Raw genomic sequence first — 24,437 nt, 5'->3', positions numbered from 1 at the left:
GAAAATGTACCAGAAATGTCAATATGACTTTCCCCTTCTTGTGTCCATCCATGTAAAGCATACTGTAAATTTCAGGACCTGAGAGTCTAGAAATGATACAAATACATAACATAGACTCATCAAATTTCTCAGTACATGAGATACTAAACCAGATAACTCTTTGGGGTGGCACGGTGGTTAACACTGCTGCCTCACAGCACCAGGGACCTGGGTTCAATTCCAGCCTCGGGTGACTGTCAGTGTGGAGTTTGCACGTTCTCCCTGTCTCTGTATGGGTTTCCTCCAGATGCTCTGGGTTCCTCCAGATGCTCCAGTTTCCTTCCACAGTCTGAAGATGTACAGGTTAGGTGGATTGGCCAGGCTAAATTGCCTAGAATGTCCAAGGATATGTAGCTTATGTGGGTTATCAGGGAATGGGTCTGCGTGGGATGCACGAAGGGTTGGCGTGGTCTTGTTGGGCCAAAGGGCCTGTTTTCACACTGTAGGGATCCTATGATCTAAATATCAGAGGCAATTCATATAAAATTATTAATTGTTTAATTGTAATGTTTCCACAACAATCTCCATGCTCAGATTACCCGCTTTGGAACGGACTTTACACAGTGGCCAATAGGTCAGTGTTTCAGTGATGTGGGTAATTTGAATCACCATGCCAGGAACTGAAATTTCTTGCATTGTCTGCAAGAAGACAACAATATTAGATGGGCTGCTATAAACCTCAGAATTTTAATCTCAAATTAAGGAACATTCATAGGGACCATTTTGTGCTGTGCTTTTCGATTTAAAATGATCCTGGTTCTTGCTGTGTACATTTCAATGACAAATCTGAACATGTATTGCATCTGAAAAGTAAGTTCTACAGAAATATTTTATGATAAATTATACCCTCACTTCAGATTCAGACTCATTAGTTCCAAGGTAACCGAGCCTGTACAGTAAAGATAAGAGATAAATACTGAAAATCTGTAGCAGAAAATGTTAAAAATATTCAGCCTGTCGATGCACGCTTCAGAAAAGGATGGTAATATGGACAGGACAATTCATCAGATGTTTAACTGGAGCAGCACTTTGAAAAAATGTTGCTTTAAACACAGGGTGCTGGCATTTTGCCAGTCCTGAGTCAACTGCATTGTGCTTGATATTACTCCATAACAGTATAGGAATGTTGCTGCATTACTTTCCCACTAGTTTAATACAGTGCAATCTTCTAACATCTGCTGTGTTATATTATTATCCTGCATTATGAAGCTTCTTTTGAAAAATAAATGCAGGAGTCTTATCAATTTAAGCATGCTGCCTTTGAAAAAAAAATACAGCCATGGAGTCAGTAACTGCCTGTGGGAAAGTTCCCTGCCCTCTGACCATTCAGAAAGAGATCTGATCAAAGAATGTGCAGGGATCTGCCATTAACTCATTTTGTTCTGTGGTTGGTTAAAGAAGAAATGACCCTATTCTAACTTCACTGCAACAATCAAAATGAACATGAACATGAGGAAGGATCACTGGACCTGAAATGTTAACACTGATTCCTCTTTGCAGGTGCTGCCAGGCCTGCTGAGCTTTTCCAGCAACTTCTGTTTTTGTTTCTGAATGTGATCATTGTCTTTTTTTTTCCCAGTGTATGTGTATTGGATGTGGTAACACCATCAAACTCATCTCATTGAGAACAACAAGGAAGCTAATTTCTGCTTCCAGTCTCCTTTGCTACTCCCAGGAAGCAGCTCACATTCACTGGGTTTCCATTCAGAGATACCAGCAATTCTGCAAAGCTCCACTCAGCAGCTGCTCTTCACGTTGACAGCCTAAAGAACTGCCATGGTGCATTAGCCATTTCTGATATCAGCACACACACACAACTTCCAATTCAAGTTACATAATGGTGATCAGATGTAAGAACTCTAGTTGGTCTTGATCCTTATTTCTCCAGAGGGTTTGTGTCCAATGGTTTGGGCAAGATCTCTCAGTTAGGGTGTACTGCAGCACCGGGCTGTACTTATCCCAGAAGCAATTGTCTAATTGTAGAATGGCAGATACAAAGCCAGATCATAATTAATAAGCATGTGTGGGATAATGAAGGCTGAGGAATGTGTTCAGAGGATTTAAATTGACAGCTTTGGATGTCTCAGACAGAAGTGTAGAGCTTAAGTGGTTTGTTACCACAACTAGATCCGATTTCAATCTTTATCTCTTTGCTGAGTGATATTAAGCTGCCTCTAAAGGCTTCAGTAAGGTGGAACTTCCTTCAGCACTGTGGCTGTACCTATAACACATGCACACAGTTGTTCATAGTGCTGACTCACCTTCTCAAGGGCAATTAGGGAAAGGCAACAAATGCTGCCCTGTCTTATGATGCTGACATCCACAAAAGAACAGAAATTGGAAGTTCTGAGCAAACATTGAAAAGCATTATGGTGCTCTGACTTCCAAAAACCCTTTGAATTTGCACCAAATGGAATTAGGACTTTAAAATGTATGTTTAATTGTTCTTTTGCAGGGCATGGGTGTCACCGGCAATGCTGGTTCAGGGGACCATTAACAGCCAACCACAATGGTGTGGGTCTGGAGTCTCATATAGGCTAACTGCCTGAATTACACACGGCTTTCACTCATTGTATTCACTCACTCAGTGAGAAAGGTATGATCTCCTTCAAGGTGCCCTCACTTGCAAGGTGTGAAGGAGGTGGCATTGAGCACCAATATGCAGGAGGAATGCCAGTTAGGTACCTCAGGGCACTGAGAGGTTGGTGGTCCAGCCGTAATATCACTGGGCTAGTAATTCTAAACCCTAGACTGTGTTTTTGGGATATGTGTTAATATACTATACCAGTGCATTGTGAAATTTAAATTAAATAAAATCTGGAGTTAAAAATCCATGACTATATAATCAGTTGATTGTTGTAAAACTCATCTGGTTCATTACTGCCCTTTAGGGAAGGAAATCTGCCTTCCTTACCTGGTCTGGCCTCCAAGTAACTGCTACCATATGGTTAACTCATATCTGTCTGCTGAAACAGCCCAGCAAACTACTCAGTTGCATCAAACTGCTACAAAATGTATTGAAAGCAACAAAACTGAACATACCACAAGGGCAGCAAATGCATGGGAACACTCACGCCTGCAACACAGCCACCATTGCAGACGGTAGAATTTGAATTCAATAAGAATCTGGGATTAAGTGTCTAATGATGATCATTGAAACCATTGTCAAATCTCGCTGCACTTATGTTCTCTTGACCTTGTCTGCTTATTTGACGACTGTCCTGGCTTCTTCAGCATGCTTCTTGTCTGCTTTGGTTTCTTCAACATCTCTGTCAGTTTCCTTTTTTTCCCTTGTCTGAGGAAACATTTGGACCATCCATCTTCCTATCTTTTCAGTTGTACAGCTGTTGTGCAGCTAGTTTGTGCAGGATGGAGTAAACATTCATCATTCTGCTCAATGAGTAACATAATATTCCTTTCTGATCTGCCAGACCAAGGAGGCACATTTCCAGAAAGCCAATTCTCTATTCAGTGATGCTTCAGTAAATATATAGGCAGCATTTTTATGCTGTTCAGCATCAGTCTGAAGTATCACACTGAGATCATTTGCCATTCCTTCTGGCCTACCTCTTGTCAGAGCTCTGGAGTCAATACAGGGGAGTGAATATTCATGGAACTGGAGAGATTTGTAGGATGCAAACATTATGATAGCTGCCTGGAAAGCAGGTGCACACCTTCAGGAATTGTTGCTTGTGCTCACAAATGGTGTTGGACATTGAGAGGGTGAAATTCCTTCTGTTCAGGACCCAGACTGTATGATGTGCCCCATCGAGCAGGCAACGGCCCTGGGTACCCGAGCGAACCCAGTGAATCCAACATCTCAGGCAACTTGGCTGTGTGTGGTCTTTCCTTTAAAGTATCAGGCACCTTGGGCTCTCTGCATCAATGATAAATAGCAGAAACTCTTCTGCTTTGCTTTAAAAATTATGCACTGCCAACTGGGAGATGCCACATATGCCCCTTTTCGAGGTTTGATAGGAGCCTGTGGCAGGTGCTGGGTGCTCAACTACAGCTGCAGCTCCCTATTTCTGTTGGCACTGTATATTACTCCTTCTTAACCTCACCAATGCTATTACAGCTGCTGGGTTACATTGGTCAAATACTTAGCCTGCCAAATACTGATTTGTGAAGAAATACAAGAAATGAAATGCTTGTTTTACTTTTGAGATCTCTATGGTCAAGCAGCTCTTCAAGTCTTGTCGGGCTGTTTTTGCATTGTTGAAAACTTTTTCTATCAGTCTTTTTACCTTCAGCACACCCTTAGTTCTTCTTTGGTCACGTCATGTGACTTTTAGCCCTTTTGCTTAATATATCCCTAAATATTCATGCTATTCCCTGGATTCCATTCCAATCCAGATCCCCAAGGTGGGACTTGAACCTGGGTGTCCTAGTTCAGGGGTAGTGACACTACCACTGTGCCACTACAGCCCCTATGCCCAACCTTTTGAATATTCTCTAAATAACCGGTGGCTCAGTGGTTAGCACTGCTGCTTCACAGTGTGAAGGACCCAGGTTCAATTCAACGCTTGGGCGACTGTTTCTGTGAAGTTTGCACAATCCCCCCATTCTGTGTGGGTTTCCTCCCACAGTCCAAAGATGTGCAGGGTAGGTGGACTGGCTAAATTGCCCATAGTGTTCAGGGATATGTAGATTGTGTGGGTTATAGGGTGACGGCTCTGGATAGAATTCTCTGAGAATCAGTGTGAGCCGAAGAGCCTGTCTCCCCACTGTAGGGATTCTATGATATATGAACATGTTTGGGGATATTACTACACACCTCTGGTGCAGGTGGGGCTTGAACTGGCTCAGATGCAGTGAAACTACCACTGTGTCACACCAGCCCCCTATGCCCATCCTTCTACTTAAACAACCTCTCCTTTAATTCACCTGCTCTCCCTCACCCCCTCCCTCCCCCAAGTACATAACTACCCCACTGTGTTCCTCACCCTAAATATGGCAGTCCATGTACTTCCCTGTCCCCCTTGCTCACATCAATGTGATTTTCCCCTCTGTCTTTCAGTTCCCTCCTCTCTTCTGGATTCTTGCAGTGCCCCTGATGGCTACAATCTTAAGTCACATTCCCTACCACTCTTTTCTACCTAACCCACTTTGATATGAACCTCTGAGTTGAGCCCCAGTTTTGAGTGAGGCCACTTGCGTGCCTCGGTCAGGTTTACTGGTGTCGGCCAGTGCGGTTGCTTTACTCAAGCAGGTCCGTTGCCTCAGTCAGGATTCACCCTTTACACTCAGAGTTTGTGCAAAGAAATGGCTTGTTTACAAAGGAGCCATATGACTGGCAAAGTCTGTACTCCCTAGAGATTGGGGGAAGAGGGCCACACTGCCAGTGGCACACCTTATATAAGCAGTCTGGTCTGTGCACATGCGTGTTTCCGAAAAAGGTTACACCTTGGACTATAAAAACAAAACAGGCTCTCGACCATTAGGTTTGGAAAAGGTGACTCGATGGAAAGGTTCTGAGTATTTATTATCGAAATCTTAATCCCCAATTGTGGAACCATTGAGAGTTTGGGTGCATTATGTATCCAGTCACAATAAAAATATAAACAAGTAAAAAGAATAAAGGACATATTGCAAAATGAGTACACTAAAATTTGGAGATTGCTATTGTGAAATTGCAGATCAGACCTTAAGTGCTGGGTCCAGTCTAATGCCTGAGACACAAACGAAACATCAGGTCCCAGAGATAGTACAGGGAAAGATTATGAAAACAGTCCTGAGTATCAGAGGCCTCAGTAAGGAAGGCAAAGAGAAAATTATGTCTTCCAAGCTTGCAAGATGACAACCAAAGGGTTCTCATAACATTGTTTGTTATTGCAATGTAGAAAATGTCCTTCCGAAACAACATTTTATCACATGAGCAGCAATGTAGGAGAATGGAGATGTAAAACCCTGAAATTATTTGAAATAATTGCACATTGAGAGTAGTGGCCTGCAGTTTGTTTTCTTCTGGATAGAGGGATATGTAGTAAATGGTCATGATCCACAGTTTACCACTTTGTGGACTGAGTGGTGTGTATGACAGAGGGAACAGACACCGGGGAGTGATTACAAGGCAGTAACCTAATCAACAGGTCAAATGATGTCATAAACCACAAGCATGAGGCTTGAGCAGTTTATAACTGTCATCTAAACCTCAAGATGAAATTACAGGCTGGGAATTGCTAAGAGTACCTCTTTTTTAGCAAATGTATTCTGAGCTCTTTGAGTGACTTAGTGTGTAAATACATCAAGTGGTGCCAGACTGTGCCATTTCCTGGTTTATACTGAGTTAGCAGATCTCAGCTGCAATGGAAAGAAGGCTGCTACAATTAGCTTTAGTAGCTCCAGGTCAGGCAAGAAAAATAAAATAATTGGCTGAAACATGTAAAACTGCAGCTGTTAAGAAGGCATATCATGCATGCATAAATCTCTCATTCGGGTTTCAATCAGTGACACTAATTTCTTAAATTCTTAACTTGGTGACTATAGAGCTTAAGAAATGCTGCAAAAAAATACACATCGTAAGCAGTCATGGCATCAAAGACAGCACATCAGCACAAAAGGAGCCTGAAAATTCATGCACAAAGCAATTTATTACTCAATTTACTGCCTACATTATGATTGTACCTGATAGTCACACTGTGCATAAATCAAGAACATAAATCAACCGTTACAATGCGCGATCTCTACATTTGCAGATGAGTCACGTTGACACTTCGAATCCAGGTTAGGAATGTAATGGCCCTCAGTTGTCTGAACCATGATAATTTGGATCCTGTTATATAAATGCTATGTAAGCTTTCAATCACTCAAACCAGATGCAGGTAGACTTTACAAATAATGAGCTTGTTACACGTTTTGAACTATTCTAATGTATATTTCCATCTCTCAGTTTAGCCCTTCTAGGGTCATAAACTGCTCCACAAACGTGGATAGCAGACAAGATGAAAAATTGTTAATGTCATTCAAATCCAACTGCCAGCTACAATCAGCTGTGGCTATGAATCTTCAACGTATCCAACAGGCAAAATCAGATAATTGCTATGTGAAGATGTGCAGGTTCTAAGCTGCACCCAACAACTGGGTGACACAATATTGGTGCACTGATGTCCCCATGGTGAAATGCAATGTTATCTGAAAGTCCAACCCTTTTATCCTCAAAGTGATGGAGGAAAAATTTGCAAGTGCATAGAACAACCATTTTATTCCCTGACACATTAGATGTACTGTACAAAATAATTATGCTGAAACTATTAAAATCATTTATAATTAAGACACAAACCAAAACAACAAGCCCTTGAATGTCCGTGCATGGAAGACATTAGGTAACAGGTTTCTCTAAACCATAAAATTCATGTTATTACCCGATATAATGCATTTACAAACATGATAACAGACTGTGTTCACAGGATAGTATTTAATAGATGCTGGGTGAATTTACAAACCAGCGTCTTACTCATTTGGTATAACTCAGTGCATTGAGCAGATTATAAAACCAACAAGCTGAAGTCCATTTATTCATGGCAAAATAAATATCCATCTTTGTGTTGTGCAAACATGTACTCTGTGACAGGTCCTATGTAATTATTTAACATCGGTATCTTCAATTGTAAAACTAATCTTAAAAATCAGCTTCCTTTCCCAGAAATAAAGTGAACATTTTAAATAAACTATCTAATACTGCATATGTGATCTCTAAAGCTCTGGTATCTTCGACAGTAAGTGAATCAAGTGCTATTTCAAATACAGTTTTTTGAGGCACAGTCATTGAAAGATTTATAGGACAAAGTGTCTCAAGTGGCTGGAACAAACTATCAGCATATATCTCCCTTGGCATAAGTCACTCCTGCTAAGTGCCAAGCCAGTAGTATTTTCTAGACTGGTCCACAGTGTGAATTAATAATTGAGCCACATGAGTTCCTACTACAGATTCTGTACAGCTTACACCCTGTGTGGGAAATGCGAAACTGAAACCCAAGTAAATATTGTGCCTGGCTTAGGTAAGGATGCTATTTCATAGCATCAATTGATCTTTAAAACGACACTGCCAGTCACTAAGTTACAATTACAAAAAATAAACTGCCCTTTTCAGTCTCAACAAACTTTAAATGGTCATTAACTTGTGGACAATGTGGAAGAGTGTCTAACAGTGAGTGGAAGAATACCTTTCATGCACCATGTGAGTGACAGCGACTAATGTTAACTCTAATTAAGTGAAATGGTGGTTTACCTTAAAAAGAACTTCTAAAAATACAGTTGATTCTTAACAAATAGGAAAGAGGTACATGAAACATGAATCTTCAAATCAGCTGATCCTCCTGCTGTTCATAAGTGAGCCACAGAACAGCTACACTGGACCACTTATATTTAAACCTACTCCAATCCATCGATTAAATAAAATGTACTAGATTATCAACTTGGTGAATGCCCAAGGCAATCATTATCCACTACTGAAGAAGCTGGCCCCTCTTCCTAGCATCTCAGAATCGTCCTTTTGAGCATTTTAAATGATCTTGGGTTCCTTAATGGTTAACAAATTGTGCTGATTTGCTATCGATGAGCTATTATTTAGGATAAACTCATCAAGTTAGAAAGTGAACCAGACTCGTTCCTAAACTTTTTCCCCAGATTAAATTCAAATCTTTCAGTAATTCATGTTTAACTATGTCTATGTTAGCAGCGAATGTAAGGCAGAAACTTAAATGAAAGTGAAATAAGGCCCATTTCCTCATCTCCCACTGAATTCTCAAGATCAACTCCCTTAGCTCAGTCAGGTTTTATGTCTCACCTTCCCAAAATTATAGCTCTAACTTATAAACAGTAAATCATGTACTTAACAGACATTTAGAACCATAAAGAAATATATCCATAAGAAATAGGAACAGGTGTATTCCTCTTGAGCTTGTTCTGCCATTCAATAGAATCATGGCTGTGTCAGGAGAGAAGTTGAAATAAATAACTCTACATTATGTGAACTAATGACCTATGTCTGTAAGTATCTATAACCAGTAACTGTTCTTCAAATGAATCTTTAAAATAATGAATCTGATTCCCTCACTTTTATTATCCTAAAATCAAATCCAATCAGCTGTCATTTAACTGGCATGAAAGATTTGGCTTTGTGCTTTAGGGGCTAGACAAATTCAGTGACAAAAGTTATTTCATGAAGATTTTCCTTAATATAGTAAAGCCCTTGCCAGCACGTTATGGTCCCCCAAAAGGATTTTCTCATAGCCAACTAATGCACAGAGCTAACATGAAACTGACTGGACTTGCTCAGACTGAGCACTACCAGATCTGCTAGTCTGAGTTTGAAGTGAGTACCTTTCACACTTCTAGACAGTTCACACTTTTTTTTCACATTACGGAAGATTCCACAGTCAGAAACATTTAGGTGTGAACACAACCACTGAGCACCGCCCGAACATAATTCTGTTTGAGCTGCAGCCAGTGAAGTGAAATCACACTGCAATGTAAACAGGACAGACTCAAAGCTAGGCCAGCTTTCACATTTCAGACAAATCCGCAGCAGAAGAAAAGCTTTTGGAAAAGGTTCAGCTGTATTTTTTGCTGCTTCACCTGCATTGGGTCTTTTTTTAAAACAGTGCGTCATTTTGGGTGATAGTTACTTTCACATTATGGTGAAATATTTTGTTAGAACTGAAATGTGTGCAATAATGCACAGTGTTACCGATACAACCCATTGATCATATCATTGAACAGGTCCTGAAACTACGCAAGTGTCCTATGAGACTAGCTAATTATACACATTGAAAATTACAACAGGAAATTCCTTGACATACAACAATAGTTCGAGTTGTTGCTTAATATGGTGAATGTGAATGAGGTTAAGCCTTCTCAGCTCATGGTGCAAAATGAAACACGTACTGTGGCATGGGCTGCCTGCGGCTGAGCTCACACAAGTCAACAGTCAATCATATTTTAAACAGAACATTGCTAGTTGATGCTAAGCAACCTCAGAAAACAGTGGTCAAATGAGACAGTTTTAATTTCCTGTTTCCACTGTTACTTCCCTTTCTGTCATCCAGAAATCATTGTGATTTGTCAGTTACTACTCAATAATTATTTTAAAATTTTATTTTTTCCAGTAAACAGATAGTGACTAAGGTGTGGCTACATAGCGCAATTCAGTGCTTTCCCTGCATTACCAAAAGACATTACATTTATACAAATACCCGCTATGGTGAGAACCATGAGCTAACATCCTTTGTGGAAATTCTGTGGGGTGTGACTGGCATCTTATATTTTCTATATTTATCTTCGATATTATTGCCATTTGGGATATTCTTCTTCACTACAAGACAGACAAAATTATCGGCCAGCTTTGGCTGCTTTCAAACCCAGAGGTAAAAGGCAGTTTTCTAGCATATTGTTCAACATAAAATATTCTCAAATACAAATTCCACTGGTGCCTTAACATTAAAATTTGCAGAGAAGTATGAGAAAAATGTGGATAGATTTACAAAGCAAGAAGTATCCACATGAAGAATTGTGTACTGTCATAATTTTCTAAGGACTGTGAGGAGACAGAGTTCCTTTATCACACAGACATACAGTAAATAAATGCTGCACAGTCAGCCACTGGTACTGCAGGGCTGCCTTAATGATGAAATCAGACTTTCAGGAAGTCTAGTTAAGAATAGATTATTATTTGGGCGTCCGATGCACACTCTGAGTGTAGTACCAACAATGTAACTTCCCCATGACTAAGCCATGTGCAATGTTGTGATCTTGTCAAATAAACCACATTAAACTGAAGTTTTGTCATTGTGAATATCATATGAGGTATTGTGTTATACTTTGGGGTTGGGAAGAATAAAATCAGGAACCAGATATGTAATAACTCAACAGAGGCCTGTGCCCCGTAATCGAGTCATCCTTTACTTACACACGCATAGTACTTGACACTGGTCCAGCTCTCTCAGAGCCAGCTCTCAGAGTGATCAGAACCTCTGAGCCAAGATAATAAAATGTGAGGCTGGATGAACACAGCAGGCCCAGCAGCATCTCAGGAGCACAAAAGCTGACGTTTCGGGCCTAGACCCTTCATCAGAGAGGGGGATGGGGTGAGGGTTCTGGAATAAATAGGGAGAGAGGGGGAGGCGGACTGAAGATGGAGAGAAAAGAAGATAGGTGGAGAGGAGAGTATAGGTGGGGAGGTAGGGAGGGGATAGGTCAGTCCAGGGAAGACGGACAGGTCAAGGAGGTGGGATGAGTTTGGTAGGTAGGAGATGGAGGTGCGGCTTGGGGTGGGAGGAAGGGATGGGTGAGAGGAAGAACAGGTTAGGGAGACAGAGACAGGTTGGACTGGTTTTGGGATGCAGTGGGTGGAGGGGAAGAGCTGGGCTGGTTGTGTGGTGCAGTGGGGGGAGGGGACGAACTGGGCTGGTTTTGGGATGCAGTGGGGGAAGGGGAGATTTTGAAGCTGGTGAAGTCCACATTGATACCATAGGGCTGCAGGGTTCCCGAGCGGAATACGAGTTGCTGTTCCTGCAACCTTCGGGTGGCATCATTGTGGCACTGCAGGAGGCCCATGATGGACATGTCATCTAAAGAATGAGAGGGGGAGTGGAAATGGTTTGCGACTGGAAGGTGCAGTTGTTTATTGCGAACCGAGCGGAGGTGTTCTGCAAAGCGGTCTCCAAGCCTCCGCTTGGTTTCCCCAATGTAGGGGGAGCCACACCGGGTACAGTGGAAACAGTATACCACATTGGCAGATGTGCAGGTGAACCTCTGCTTAATATGGAAAGTCATCTTGGGGCCTGGGATAGGGGTGAGGGAGGAGGTGTGGGGGAAAGTGTAGCATTTCCTGCGGTTGCAGGGGAAGGTGCCGGGTGTGGTGGGGTTGGAGAGCAGTTTGGAGCAAACACGGGAGTCACGGAGAGAGTGGTCTCTCCGGAAAGCAGACAAGGGTGGGGATGGAAAAATATCTTGGGTGGTGGGGTGGGATTGTAGATGGCGAAAGTGTCGGAGGATGATGTGTTGTATCCGGAGGTTGGTGGGGTGGTGTGTGAGAACGAGGGGGATCCTCTGATGGGGGGTTGTGGCGGAGGCGGGGTGTGAGGGACGTGTTGCGGGAAATGCGGGAGACGCAGTCAAGGGCATTCTCAACCACTGTGGGGGGAAAGTTGCGGTCCTTGAAGAACTTGGACTTCTGGGATGTGTGGGAGTGGAATGCCTCATCGTGGGAGCAGATGCGGCGGAGGCGGAGGAATTGGGAATAGGGGATGGAATTTTTGCAGGAGGGTGGGTGGGAGGAGGTGTATTCGAGGTAGCTGTGAGAGTCGGTGGGCTTGAAATGGACATCAGTTACAAGCTGGTTGCCTGAGATGGAGACTGAGAGGTCCAGGAAGGTGAGGGATGTGCTGGAGATGGCCCAGGTGAACTGAAGGTTGGGGTGGAAGGTGTTGGTGAAGTGGATGAACTGTTCGAGCTCCTCTGGGGAGCAAGAGGCGGCGCCGATACAGTCATCAATGTAACGGAGGAAGAGGTGGGGTTTGGGGCCTGTGTAGGTGCGGAAGATGGACTGTTCCACGTAACCTACAAAGAGGCAGGCATAGCTGGGGCCCATGCGGGTGCCCATGGCCACCCCCTTAGTCTGTAGGAAGTGGGAGAACCTCTGAGCCTCCTGTTTATATCAGATTAACAGCCCCAATTACAGAACTCATTTTCTATGAGGTCCCCGGGCTAACCTCATTATAATCATGACATCCCTCTCCCTCTGAGTCCGGGGATATAGGCCTGCTCTTTTTCTTGCAGCCTGTCCTGGGACATTTTCACACTGGGTCTGGTTCCTCTGACTCAGCCTCGGATATGGGCAACATGCACTGGACCGTGGTGCCGGAGCAGCTTGGAAGAATTTCGCCTTTTTCTTCAGGCGATAAAGGCATGCATGCTGCAACATCTGCCACACCTATCTCAGACTCAGAAGTTTCTTCGACGCTAGGTGGTGGGGAAGAACCCACAGGTTTCGACAGCCCTTCTGGCTGTTCTGAGGGGGGGCCAGGTATGTTTTGCTCCCATTTGTGAGTTTGCAGCTTTCATGTGATCCACTTGCTTGTTCAGGACCACTTATCATACCCGAACTTTGTAAATACCAGAAGTCTTCTCCCCATTTGCAACTCTGCTGGAGCTATCCTTGTAGTTGCAGGAGGGTTGAAGCTGTAGGCTGTATATTAAACTTGCCTTCAAAGTTTGAACTGTTCTTTCCACCAGACCTTTGGACAATGAGTAGTATTGAGCTGTTCTTACATGATGAATACCATTCAACTTTAGGAAATATTTGAATTCCCTGCAGGTAAATGACGGCCCATCATCTGTGACCAACACTTCCAGGAACCTGTCTTTTACAATAGATTCTCACAGCTTTTCTACTGTTGTCCTTGCGTTTGACCAATGAACTCTCTGCACACCCAATCACTTTCAGTGGGTGTCCACAAGGGCAATGAATGCTGAGCCTGTGGAAGAGTCAGCATGGCTGACATGAAATTGACTCGAGGGTTTACCCGGCCATTCCCGTGAAAATGGGGGAGCTGCTGGTGGTGTAACTTTTGTTCTTGTTGGCACTCTGGGCACTGCCCCACCGACGTGGCTATGTCTGCATTCAGTCCTGGCCACCAGACATAACTTCTCACCAACGTCTTTATTTTGAACAACTGGATGACCCTGGTGGAGTTCAGCCAGTATCTGGTGGTGACCTTTGCTCAGGATAATCGCTCTTGCTCGCTGTAATGTAATGCCATTCTCTACGGTGATCAGGTCTCACAGAGTCCAGAAAGGTTTCAGTTCTGGTTCTGATGGTCCTTATGCTTTCCCCATCACCCTCAGCTGTTTTAGTTTTGTCAGGACCAGCTCTTCTTGCATCCACAGTCTGATACCATCAGCGGTGACCAGAAAGGTGTCCAGAAAGTTTAAAACCAGAATAGACTCTTCCAGGGAAGGCATCAATGATGTACCTGACAGCAAGAGGAAACTCACGGCATTATTACTTGGCCTCTTGAAAGGTGTTCCAATTTGTAACTGTATGCACTTAGAATGACAGCCCAATGCTGACTTTGACTTGAAGATATGGGAGGCATGGCCTAGTCTTCTTTGAGTAGCCCTAGTAGGCGTTTGTGGTCTATTACTATTACAAATTTATGTCTACAAACTACTGGTGGAACTTTCTCACACCAAAAATGACCGCCAAGTGTTCCTTCTCTATCTGGGCGTATTTGTGCTGTACATCAGCCAACTCCAGGAAGCAAATGCTGATGGGTGTTCCTCTTCATTGGGCCACCTATGAGTCAACACTACTTTAATACCATACAGGGAGGCTTCACACGTCAGCACCTGATCTCACTTGGAATTATAGTGTGCCAGCACCTTAGGCAATGATAGCTGCTTCTTCGTTTCCCTAAAGGCTACGTCTTGGCTATGAGACCATTTTCAAAGCTGACCCTTTTTCAATAGCAGATGCAAGGGTGCCAGGATGGAGGCCGGGTGATGTACAAACTTCTTGTAATAATTCACCAACACAAGGAAAGACCCAAATTCCGGTATAGACACGGGAGCTGGGGCACCTTTGATCGCCCTCACTTTATCTTCCAATGAGTGTAACCTGGTTGTCTGAAGCCCCAGTAGTTCACTCTGAGTGCCTGGAACACACATTTTCCATTCTAAGGCATATGCCCACCTTGAAGAAACATCTAAGGATTATGCCCAAGTTCTCTAAGTGCTTTTTATTGCACTTCCCTGTTATTAGCACATCATCTCGATAAATGCTGATCCGGTAGACCTTGAAAATGTTCTCCACCATCTGCTGAAAAATTGCACATGCTGACACTACCCCAAATGGCAGTCTCGTTTATTGGTACTTCAGGAATTCTCATCAAATCACAATTGCAGGTACGCATGGCTCATGTCCAGCTTCGTGAAGGACATTCACCCCCTCCCCTCCCTGCAAGCTTGTAAAAAAATCCTCTATGTGAGGGATCGGGTATTTATCCAGCTGCAAGAAATGTTATACGGATTATTTAAAATCCCAGCAAAGGCGAACCGACCCCTCAGGCTTCACAATCAGAACAACTGGCACTGCCGATTCTGCAAACTGCACTGTTCTGAAGATTCCTTCACTTTCTAGCCTCCTGATTTTCACCTTTACTTTTGCCCATGAAGTAGATAGCACTGGGCAGACCTTGCAGAATCATGGAATTACCTCCTAGTCAATGTGCAGGGTGGCCTTGGCTCCTTTGATAGTACCTAGACCTTCCTGAAAAACGTCCAGGTATTTCACTAGAAATTCACTCAGGCAGCTCCTTTGTATATGGAAAATGTTGAGACAGGCGTGGTGAATCTTTCACAACCAATTTCGCCCCATGCCTTTTACTACGATCAGTAGTAAGTGAACCAGTTGCTTCTCATACGAGACCGGAATCGAAGTTGTACCCTCAATCTGTAAAGGCTCCCCGGTGTACGGCGTAAGCCGAGGTCTTATGCAAACTCAAGGGTTGGAGTCCAGGACGAATTCTGTCGAAAACCGATTCTGCAATCACTGATACAGACACACTGGTTTCAACCCCCATTAGAACGTTAGCCGGACGTATATTTTGATTGGTTCTGATTCGGATGTTGCCAAGCAATTTAACTGCTCTAAACCAGGTATAGGTAGGGTTTTAAGGATGTGCACTCTCCCAGGTACCAGCCTATGAGTTCTCTTATTCAAGTTAGATCTGATGGGACTCCTTTGCTGACTCAAGTTTGCATACCAGCAGCAACTACAATGGCTTGCCAGCCCAGATCTGAAGAAAATTTTAACTGTTTGGCCAAGACTTGGCTTTGTTTTGGGGCTTTGCTGTGGGCTGACCTTGAGTCCGTCTGTTCAGGATATGGCCTGAGTGTGGCTATGCAACTGCCTTCAGTCAAGTGGTATTCCCCAAGATCAGTCAGACTAGTGAGGGTGTTCACTTCCATCGGAATACCCTGTAACTCATATGCTCCACTTGTGGCATTTTCCAATGTTGCAGAGCATGTTTGAAGTCCAGTTGGGCTTCAGCTAGTAGGCGTTTTTGCATGGCTACATCATTAATCCCACACACCAAACAGTTTCTCAGCATCTCATTAAGGGTTAAACCAAAGTCATGAGCTTCTGCCAGTTAACTTAACCCAGTCAAAAATCCCGACATGGATTTCAATGGTTCTTGAACTGCTGAGTAAAACCAATAGCATCTCAGAATTAAAGGATGCTTAGGGTCATAATATTCCTTAACTAAATCCATCAACTCTTGAAAGGTTTTAGTATCTGGTGCCTGAGGAAATGCTAGGCTCCTAACAATCCAAAAAGCCGCAGGTCCACAAGCTGTCAGGAGAATTAGTAATTGCTTTCCATCTTCTCCAATGTCACTTGCTCAAAAAAAAGTATTCTTTCCACATACTGGGCCCAGTCTTTGATGGCAGGATCAAAAGAGTCAAGTTTCCCAAATAAGAGCTTGAGGCCAGAAACGCTCACCCCAATTCAAAGATGATTGCTGCAAGTGAATTTCTTCAGAAGCACAGTTTTTCTCTCATTGTCACTGTAAGAACTCCACAGGGGCTGATATCCCGTCAACTCCCATCTTAACATGCACATAATACACACTGGTCCTGCTTCCTCAGAGTCGGCTCTCAGAGTGAACAGAACTTTGGATACCCCTGTTTATATCTGTCAACCAAGGCTCCCTGATTGGATCAGGTTAACAGCATAAATCAGGGAACTCATATTCTAAGATGCCCATCTGGCTGTTCTCATTACAATCACTACAAGATACTGGATATTGGCTGCCATAAAATAAAAGATGATTGAATTATACAATAAATACAAGTCATAGCTGAAGTACTGAACGGCTGAACAAAAGGCTCAGCAAAAGGGACCACGCACTTAAGTAATGATCAGACAAACAGACACATCAATATTACAGTAGAAAATGTGATGTCTCATAAAACTGTTCATGTGGAAAATACGCAAGAAAATCTTTTTTTGAAACTTATAATTCCTGAGGATCTTGGATAAATTGACAAATTCAATGCAGAATTCTCTGAGTTAACCTGCAGTGATTTACCCAAAATTATTAATAGTGATTACATCATGCAGCAAGACAGTCCCTGATAACTCTCTCAGTAAAGGTCTGATCTCTAGTGCAGCGAGAAGTGAGTAAGAACAGTAATACTGAAATGTACGTGCAATTTGAGGGCAGTTCATCTCAGTTCCTTCATGCAGTAAACAGTCACAGGCTATTCTGGAAAAGTGCCACTGCATCTGCTGTAGAATAACAATACCTTGCTCTGGATACTATTCTGTGTAATATACTGGCTCCACAAATGTCTCACAATGTGTCTCCCATGGTTTAATTAGCACTGCTGTGAATGGAAAATCTCTGCCTGATCCTAGTAGGAGCTATAGGACATGAAGGAGGCCATTGTGAACTTGCAGTGAAAAGAAAACTGGCTAAAGGAGCTTGACTCGATTGTCCTGGATATTTTGCAATTGAATTCTGCTCAATGAGTCAGCAAATTAAATCTTTGGGAAATATACAACTTGACCCACATGGCAGATCTCAAAGCTCTCTCGGTATGATGGTGAACGGAACAACAGGACTGCTGGCTTCCAGCTCTAATGCGGTAAGAAAATATTCTGCAGCATCTTCATATTTCCCTTGGCCTTGTAGCACCTCCCCCAAGCTGTTCCAGGCCTCGTGGGATGTCGACTGAGCCTGAACAGCATCTCTCAGAAACTTTTCTGCCAAACTATTCCGGCCCATTTTGTGCAGTGTCCTTCCCTATAAAAGAATAAAACACAAAGATCACAGCTTTACACAGAGAATTAACATACATTATAACGCTCAGCAGAAGAAAATAGAAACCATGAATTTAGAAAAGTACTTCCATTAATGGAGCATCTTTCACGACCTCTGGACATTTCATTTCACACTACTGTTAATAAATTATGTTTGAAGGCTTGAAACATGTGGGCCAATACAGCAGCTATTTTTGCACACAAGTTCTCACAAAGAGCAGGATGTTAAAAGATCTGTGTTTGGTGGACCATGGCAGCAGCAGACCTTCATTGTCTTCCTCGGAAAAAATACCATGGGATGTTTCACTGTGATACTGACAGATTCTTGGGAAGAGAGAAGGGGAGTTGAATCAGAATGAATGGTTTGGGTGCAGGGAAATTAAAATCTTAAAGTTCAGGACTGTGGCCTGAAACCATGCATTTCCATTTTTAACTGAGGTGAGAAGGTGGCTGCGAGACCACTCACTCCAAAATAGTGAGCCTGCACTTGTCGTGCCTCACTAGGGTAGCTGGAGTTCAGGCCCACACCCCCATTTCTGGAGTCATTAAAAAACAGTTAAAGATTTTAAAAGGTACACAAAAAATCCCAAAGTACACAAAAATTCAGACCCTGGTTAACAGAAATCATGGAACAGGTTTCAATGCTTAACCAAATTACCATTTATTACAAGTACTCAGATTCAAGCTACAGAAAAACAATTTTACATTGGTAAATAATTAATTAAAATTCTAAACCCCCTCATAAATTTCCTCATATGCAACTTTGAAAGAAGGGAAAAAAAAGGGGTGTTATGGATGGAACTAAAGACTGGGAAAGCATTTTAATGGTACCCAAGATGATTCACATGAGTCTTGTGCTGGTCAGAATGCTGCTTCTCAATCTTCCCTTATTGGAGGTTTTTACTGGTTCACTTATAAAAGGCCACTGACTTATCAAGTAAAAGTCACAACTTACAACAACTGCTAAAGGAAAGACAAGTCAATTAACTTCAGGCTTAAAGTGACTTTTACTGGAGAGAACAGAAGTGGATCTTAAGTTGTAGGAGACCTGATGATTTCTCTGTACCTTGTTCACAGATCCAAGCTGTCCAGTTTCCTGAGACTAGTCTCATAGTTGTTACTATACAAAAGCCTTTGTCATCAATTACTGGTCATTAATCTACAGCCCAAACAGTTACTTGCACCAACTAAAAATCTCTATGTCCAAAAATCTTCAGCTCCAGTTCGTCTGCAATCTACTTTGGTTGAACAAGCAGCTCTGTAAGCAATGCTTGCAATAAGTGTCAGTTTACTTGCTTTCAAAATATCTAGCATCCTTAGTTTTAAAACAGATACTTTTCTTATTTCAGGCCACAATTAAAAATACAGGGAAAAAATGGTCTTTACACACATTAAATATTATAATAAGGCAGCAAGACTACTTCTAGTCATCAGCAAAGTGACGGAAGGTGTTGACGACAATGATACAGCTTTCACCCAAATATGGACAAATGAGCTGACTTCCAGAGAATGATTACTGATGAAATTAAGGTAACATTTGACACACTGTAAAACTTTTCAATTGGGATCAGGAGAAAAAGTCTACAATTGGAGACATACCTAACACAAGGGAAGATAGTTGTGATTTGTCAGAGGTTAATTTCTAAAGTTTGTGTCCTTGATAGATTTCTAGATATTAAAAATATCAAGGGATATGGGGACTGTGCAGGAAAATGGCACTGAGGTAGAATATCAGCCATGCTCTGGTTGAATGACAGGGTAGATTGGAAGGGCTGAAAGATCACTCAGTTTCCTATTTCCTCTGTTCCTATTCTCCTACGATTGCACAGTGATCAGCTCTACTTGCAAGTCGCGACAGTGAAGCCATCCATGTCTATATGCAGTACGACATAAATAACATCAGGGTGCAAGCTGATACATGAAAAGTGGCATTAACCGTAATAAGTATCAGTCAATGATCATTTCCAACAAGAGAAAATCTAACCATGTCCCTCGACATTCATCATCCACCAACAATTAACAATAATCTGTGATGAGGACGAGGGGTCACTATTGATTCAAACCTTAACTGCATGAGCCATATAAATACTATGGTTCAAGAGCAGGTCAGTGGCAGGGAATTCAATGGTAAATGATTTGCTCCTTGATCCAACATCTACAGGCACATTCAGGAGCATGATGGAAATCATGGAATACTCACGACTTGCCTGGATGAATGCTGCTCCAACAACATTTAAGAAGTTCAACATAACTTAGCACAAAGCAACATCTTGATCACCATCCCAGACACCACATTAAACATTCAATCTCTCTACCTTGATCATGGCTACTATGGGTACCATATAAAAAATACACTGGAGCAACGTGGCAGGGTTTCTTCAATGTACCAAACTGGAACCTCTATTGCCTTTGTCAACGGCTCCAGGGACATGGGATTTCAAGTCCCCTTCCAAGTCACACACCATCCTGACTTTAAAATATATGGGCATTTCTTTATCAAACAGCATACAAGAGTAGCTTTATCATACAGCTAATGATTTAAGATAGCATTTCACCATAATATGTTAAAAGACAAATAGGGATGGCCAGTAAATTCTGGGCTTACCAGCTACACCCGCAGAAAAGTCAAGAACTCTCACAAATGAAACTCTCTCATTCTTTGAAGCCGCAAAGACTTCACGGTGGTGGATTCCATCCAACATTCTTAGCTTCAAAACAGCAGCCTACAGTAGCATGCATACATTTCCGAAATACGACAGGAATGAGTCACTCTATTTGGACATGCATAATCTGATTCTACAGAGCAGTAATTCACTACTGTAATTTCAAACTTTCAACCTTTCACAGTTGAAGCTAAGTTGGGTTTTACATAACTCTCTCCCTTTATAAGTGAGTTTTGTTAATATTCCCCATTTATCCTTCCTTTCTACCAGGCTGGGAGGTTTCATTAACCAACTAATGCGATAAAATTTATTGACTAGTCACTGTTCTCTAAATTTGATCAAATTGTAATCTTGGTGATTTATCACAGTGCAAGTAACATCTGTGTTCTTAACTCCATTTCTAGTTATTTATGATTTACGTATTTTCAATTTGTGATTATTTATCATCTATTACAAATCTTCTCTGTCCTGTTGACTAGTCTCTCAAAGGTCTATTGGAACAGAAATAAGCATTCAGCCTCTTGAATTGTTCTGCATTCAGTTCAGGCACAGTGGTTGTATCACTGGAATAGTCATCCAGAGGCCTATACTAAAGTCACAGGCAGAAGTTCAATCCCAGGATCGGGTCCTTGTTATCAAGCTAATTTCCCGGCCCAGTCAACGCTGTTTCACCGCACATCAACTTACATCAGGCCAGAGACAAGTCAGCTGACCATTTCACAACAACGGGCACAGGCAAGAGGTGGGGAAAACAGGAAGCACCAAATGTGATTTTCAAAGCAAGCAGCATTCTGGGTAACCTCAAAGATAAAAGGTAGACCAATACCATCACCAATACCCTGCAAGTTCCCCTCCAAGCCACTCACCATCCTAACTTGGAAATATACCATTGTTCCTTCAGTATCTTCAGCAAAAATCCTGCAATTTCCTCCCCAATGGCACTGTGGGTCTTCCTAGAGAACGTGGACTGCAGTGGTTCAAGAAGGCAGTTCACCACTATCTTCTCACTGGCAACTAAACGTTGGCCCAACCAGTGATGCCTGCACAACTCGAGTGAATTTTACAAAACATCCATGACCTCTCAAGCCTTTTAGGACAAAGACAGCAACTGCATGGGGGCATGCACACAATCCTGATTACTAATTATACCATTACGGGGTCAAAATCCTGGAATTTACCCCACAAGGGCAGTGTGGGGGCACCTACACCATTCTTTACCATTGTAAGTGTTGCAATTAAATCATTTCTCAAATTATTAAACTCCAACGAATATGTGTCCTCGTAATTTAACCCATTAGGTTGATTTGTGCTATACTTCCTGAGGTTTGGTACCCAGAACTGAATATTCTAGACAGGCTCTGTACAACTCAAGCATCACTTCCACACCTGCACTCCAACCACTTTGAGATAAAGGCTAACATTTCATTTGCCTTTTTGATTACTTTTTGTACTCGAACACTAGACTTATATGCTGTGTGTCTTGGGATATATCAGTGGATTGTTCTGCTCCTCGACAATTTCTCAATTCTTGTCACAAAGATAATATTTGGGTTTACCTCTTTCAGATCCATAGTAAATCATCTCAGGCTTCCCCACTTCAAACCTTATTTGTAATAATTTTGCACATTTGATTTGTCTTTCTATGTCCCTTTGTGATTTCCATTTCTCGTCCACATAACCTACTGAGTCTCCCAACATAATGTCACTTGCAAGCATGGAAATATATTTATTTTGTCTATCACTTAACGCATTCATTTTGTGATTATTTTCCCATTTAACTTAGATTTCATTTCATTTAAGATGCATTTCATTCTCGCTGAAAATCAATTAATATAACTGAATATCTAAGTTGGCAGTTGTTCACAATACTCCTTTGTATGCTGACTTTCCATTGCCCATGACCCATGCTACTTTGAATTGTTCTTGCCCAGTGGTGATCATAAAGTAAGGTTGGCTGAAGGTTATTTTTCAAAGGTTAGGTTTTTTTTTATTACGGATGTTCCCAACAATTAATCTTGGAATTCTGCTATACTTGCTATTGAATTTCTGTCTCTGCTTCAGCTGGTTTCAAGAGTTGCTGACATGGCACTTTACTCAATCTAATGGCAATTATACCACATTATTATGATGTTTACAAGCATGCAAGAGTTTTAATCTGACAAACTGAATCCTCTTTGCTATGAGCAACCATCATGCCAGATTTACAGGGCTAACTACTTTTACTTTGCTCTCAAATTAATTAGATTTCAGTTCAAAACCTTGTAATAGTACATTTTACTGCTCTGGTAGCATTTCCATTTACCAAAATAAATAAAAATCTTGTAGTTTCTCTACACTGACAAGCTGAGAAAGTATACAATGAACCTAAATGTGGTATTACCTATTTTATGATTTCTCATATTCATCTCAAGCAGGAGCTCCATAACCAAGTGCAAAGCCAGAGAAGAATTTTTTCACATTGATCAGGGCTGGGTTCAAACCAATGTTTCCTGTGTAAGATGATAATCTGCCGCTCCTGTCAAACAACAGAAGGTCTGATTGGCCTATTGAACCACTGGATTCCAAGTCATAGCTTTTTGGATTGATAGACTGTCAGCTCCAATGGCAGTGTGGGTGTTTTTTCTTTAGTCATTCACGGCATAAGGGCAATGCTGGCCAGGCAGCATTTATTGTCCATCCCTAATTACCTGGATGGCAGTTAAGAGTCAACCACATTGCTGTGGGTCTGGAGTCACAGGTAAGCCAAACTAGATAAGGATGGCAGTTTCCTTCCCTAAAGGACATTAGTGAACCAGATGGGTTTTTCCGTCAATCAACAATGGATTCACGGTCATCATTAGATTCTTAATTCCAGATATTTACTGAATTCAAATTCCACCATCTGCCATGGCAGGATTCAAACGCAGGACCCTAGAATGTTGTCTAGGTCTCTGGATTAGCAGTCCAGCGATAATACCAGTAGGTCATTGCCCTCGGTTATATTGACTTAAAGTTTAAATTTTATTTGCTCAATCTGGACAGAATTTTTTGATCATTTCAAGGCAGAGATTCTGCAATGGGTGTAACTTAAAAAGTTATGAAATGTTTAAAATTGTAGCTAATAGTCCTATTTTTTTCAGTACTACCTACTCCAAAATGCGATGGTAACTACAGTTTAGCTTCAAGTTGCTGGTTTATTGCTGAAAGAAAAAGTTACAGAAACATTCAAAGTTAAAGCATTCAGTTCAGGAGATGCAGGTAAAATTGAAACTACTGCATGGTTTAAATTCTTGCCCTGTCTTTACCTCTTCCCTCTTGATTGTAACTACCACAATGGCCTCTCAGTTTAGAGTCGGTTAAACCTCAAACCATTCAAGCATAGGCATATCTGAGTTGGGGCCAAGGGTGGGAGTTGAACTTTGGAAGCACAGGAATGCAGCATTCTAGCCAGCTCAGCCCCCCTCGCAGACTACAAATAACGGTATGTCATACCCAATAAACAAACCACTGCCAAGGTTAGAACACAAGGAACAGTGAGGCCTTTGAGCAACGCAGGATCTTTTGCTAGAAGCCCGTTGAACTGAACAAAGCATTTTCAAGACCATTTCTGAAAGGAAATCACTGAAATTCATTAAAATGCGTGATTTGAGAGGACTGTGGTATTCCACACAAGTTAACTAATTATCTATCTTTCTGCTAGAACACTAGGCAAAGAAATTTTTTAAAAGATATGAATGGAAGTGCTGGAATTACATATACCGGTCAATCAGAGTCCAAAAGAGAAACATGGTAAACATTTCAGACAATGCTTCCAGATTAACTGTAAAACACAGCAGCAAGAGTCAATCGGGTATATTTCCGTTTCAGTTTTGGTATGATACTGTTGGGTGGACAGTCAATGTGAACAACAATTGCTGTTTTGTTTA

The 24,437-nt window shown here is 41.9% G+C and overlaps 1 protein-coding gene across 3 annotated transcripts in view; it reads right to left on the bottom strand.

Annotated features, from left to right (window-relative positions):
• Window positions 1-10,119: 10,119 nt before the first annotated feature.
• LOC125455231 (tetratricopeptide repeat protein 7A-like) overlaps window positions 10,120-24,437 on the bottom strand; it is a 314,850-nt gene continuing 300,532 nt past the window's right edge. For all 3 annotated transcript variants that reach the window (XM_059648618.1, XM_059648619.1, XM_059648620.1), the window contains one exon: window positions 10,120-17,852. In XM_059648618.1, the coding sequence (XP_059504601.1) occupies window positions 17,631-17,852 (222 nt within the window). In that variant the 3' untranslated portion in view covers window positions 10,120-17,630. The remainder of the gene's footprint in view (window positions 17,853-24,437) is intronic.

This window comes from Stegostoma tigrinum, chromosome 9 (assembly GCF_030684315.1).
Source record: "Stegostoma tigrinum isolate sSteTig4 chromosome 9, sSteTig4.hap1, whole genome shotgun sequence".
Taxonomy (NCBI): domain Eukaryota; kingdom Metazoa; phylum Chordata; class Chondrichthyes; order Orectolobiformes; family Stegostomatidae; genus Stegostoma; species Stegostoma tigrinum.
Note: the sequence above shows the minus strand (reverse complement) of the source record. Positions and strands in the feature narration are given on the sequence as shown.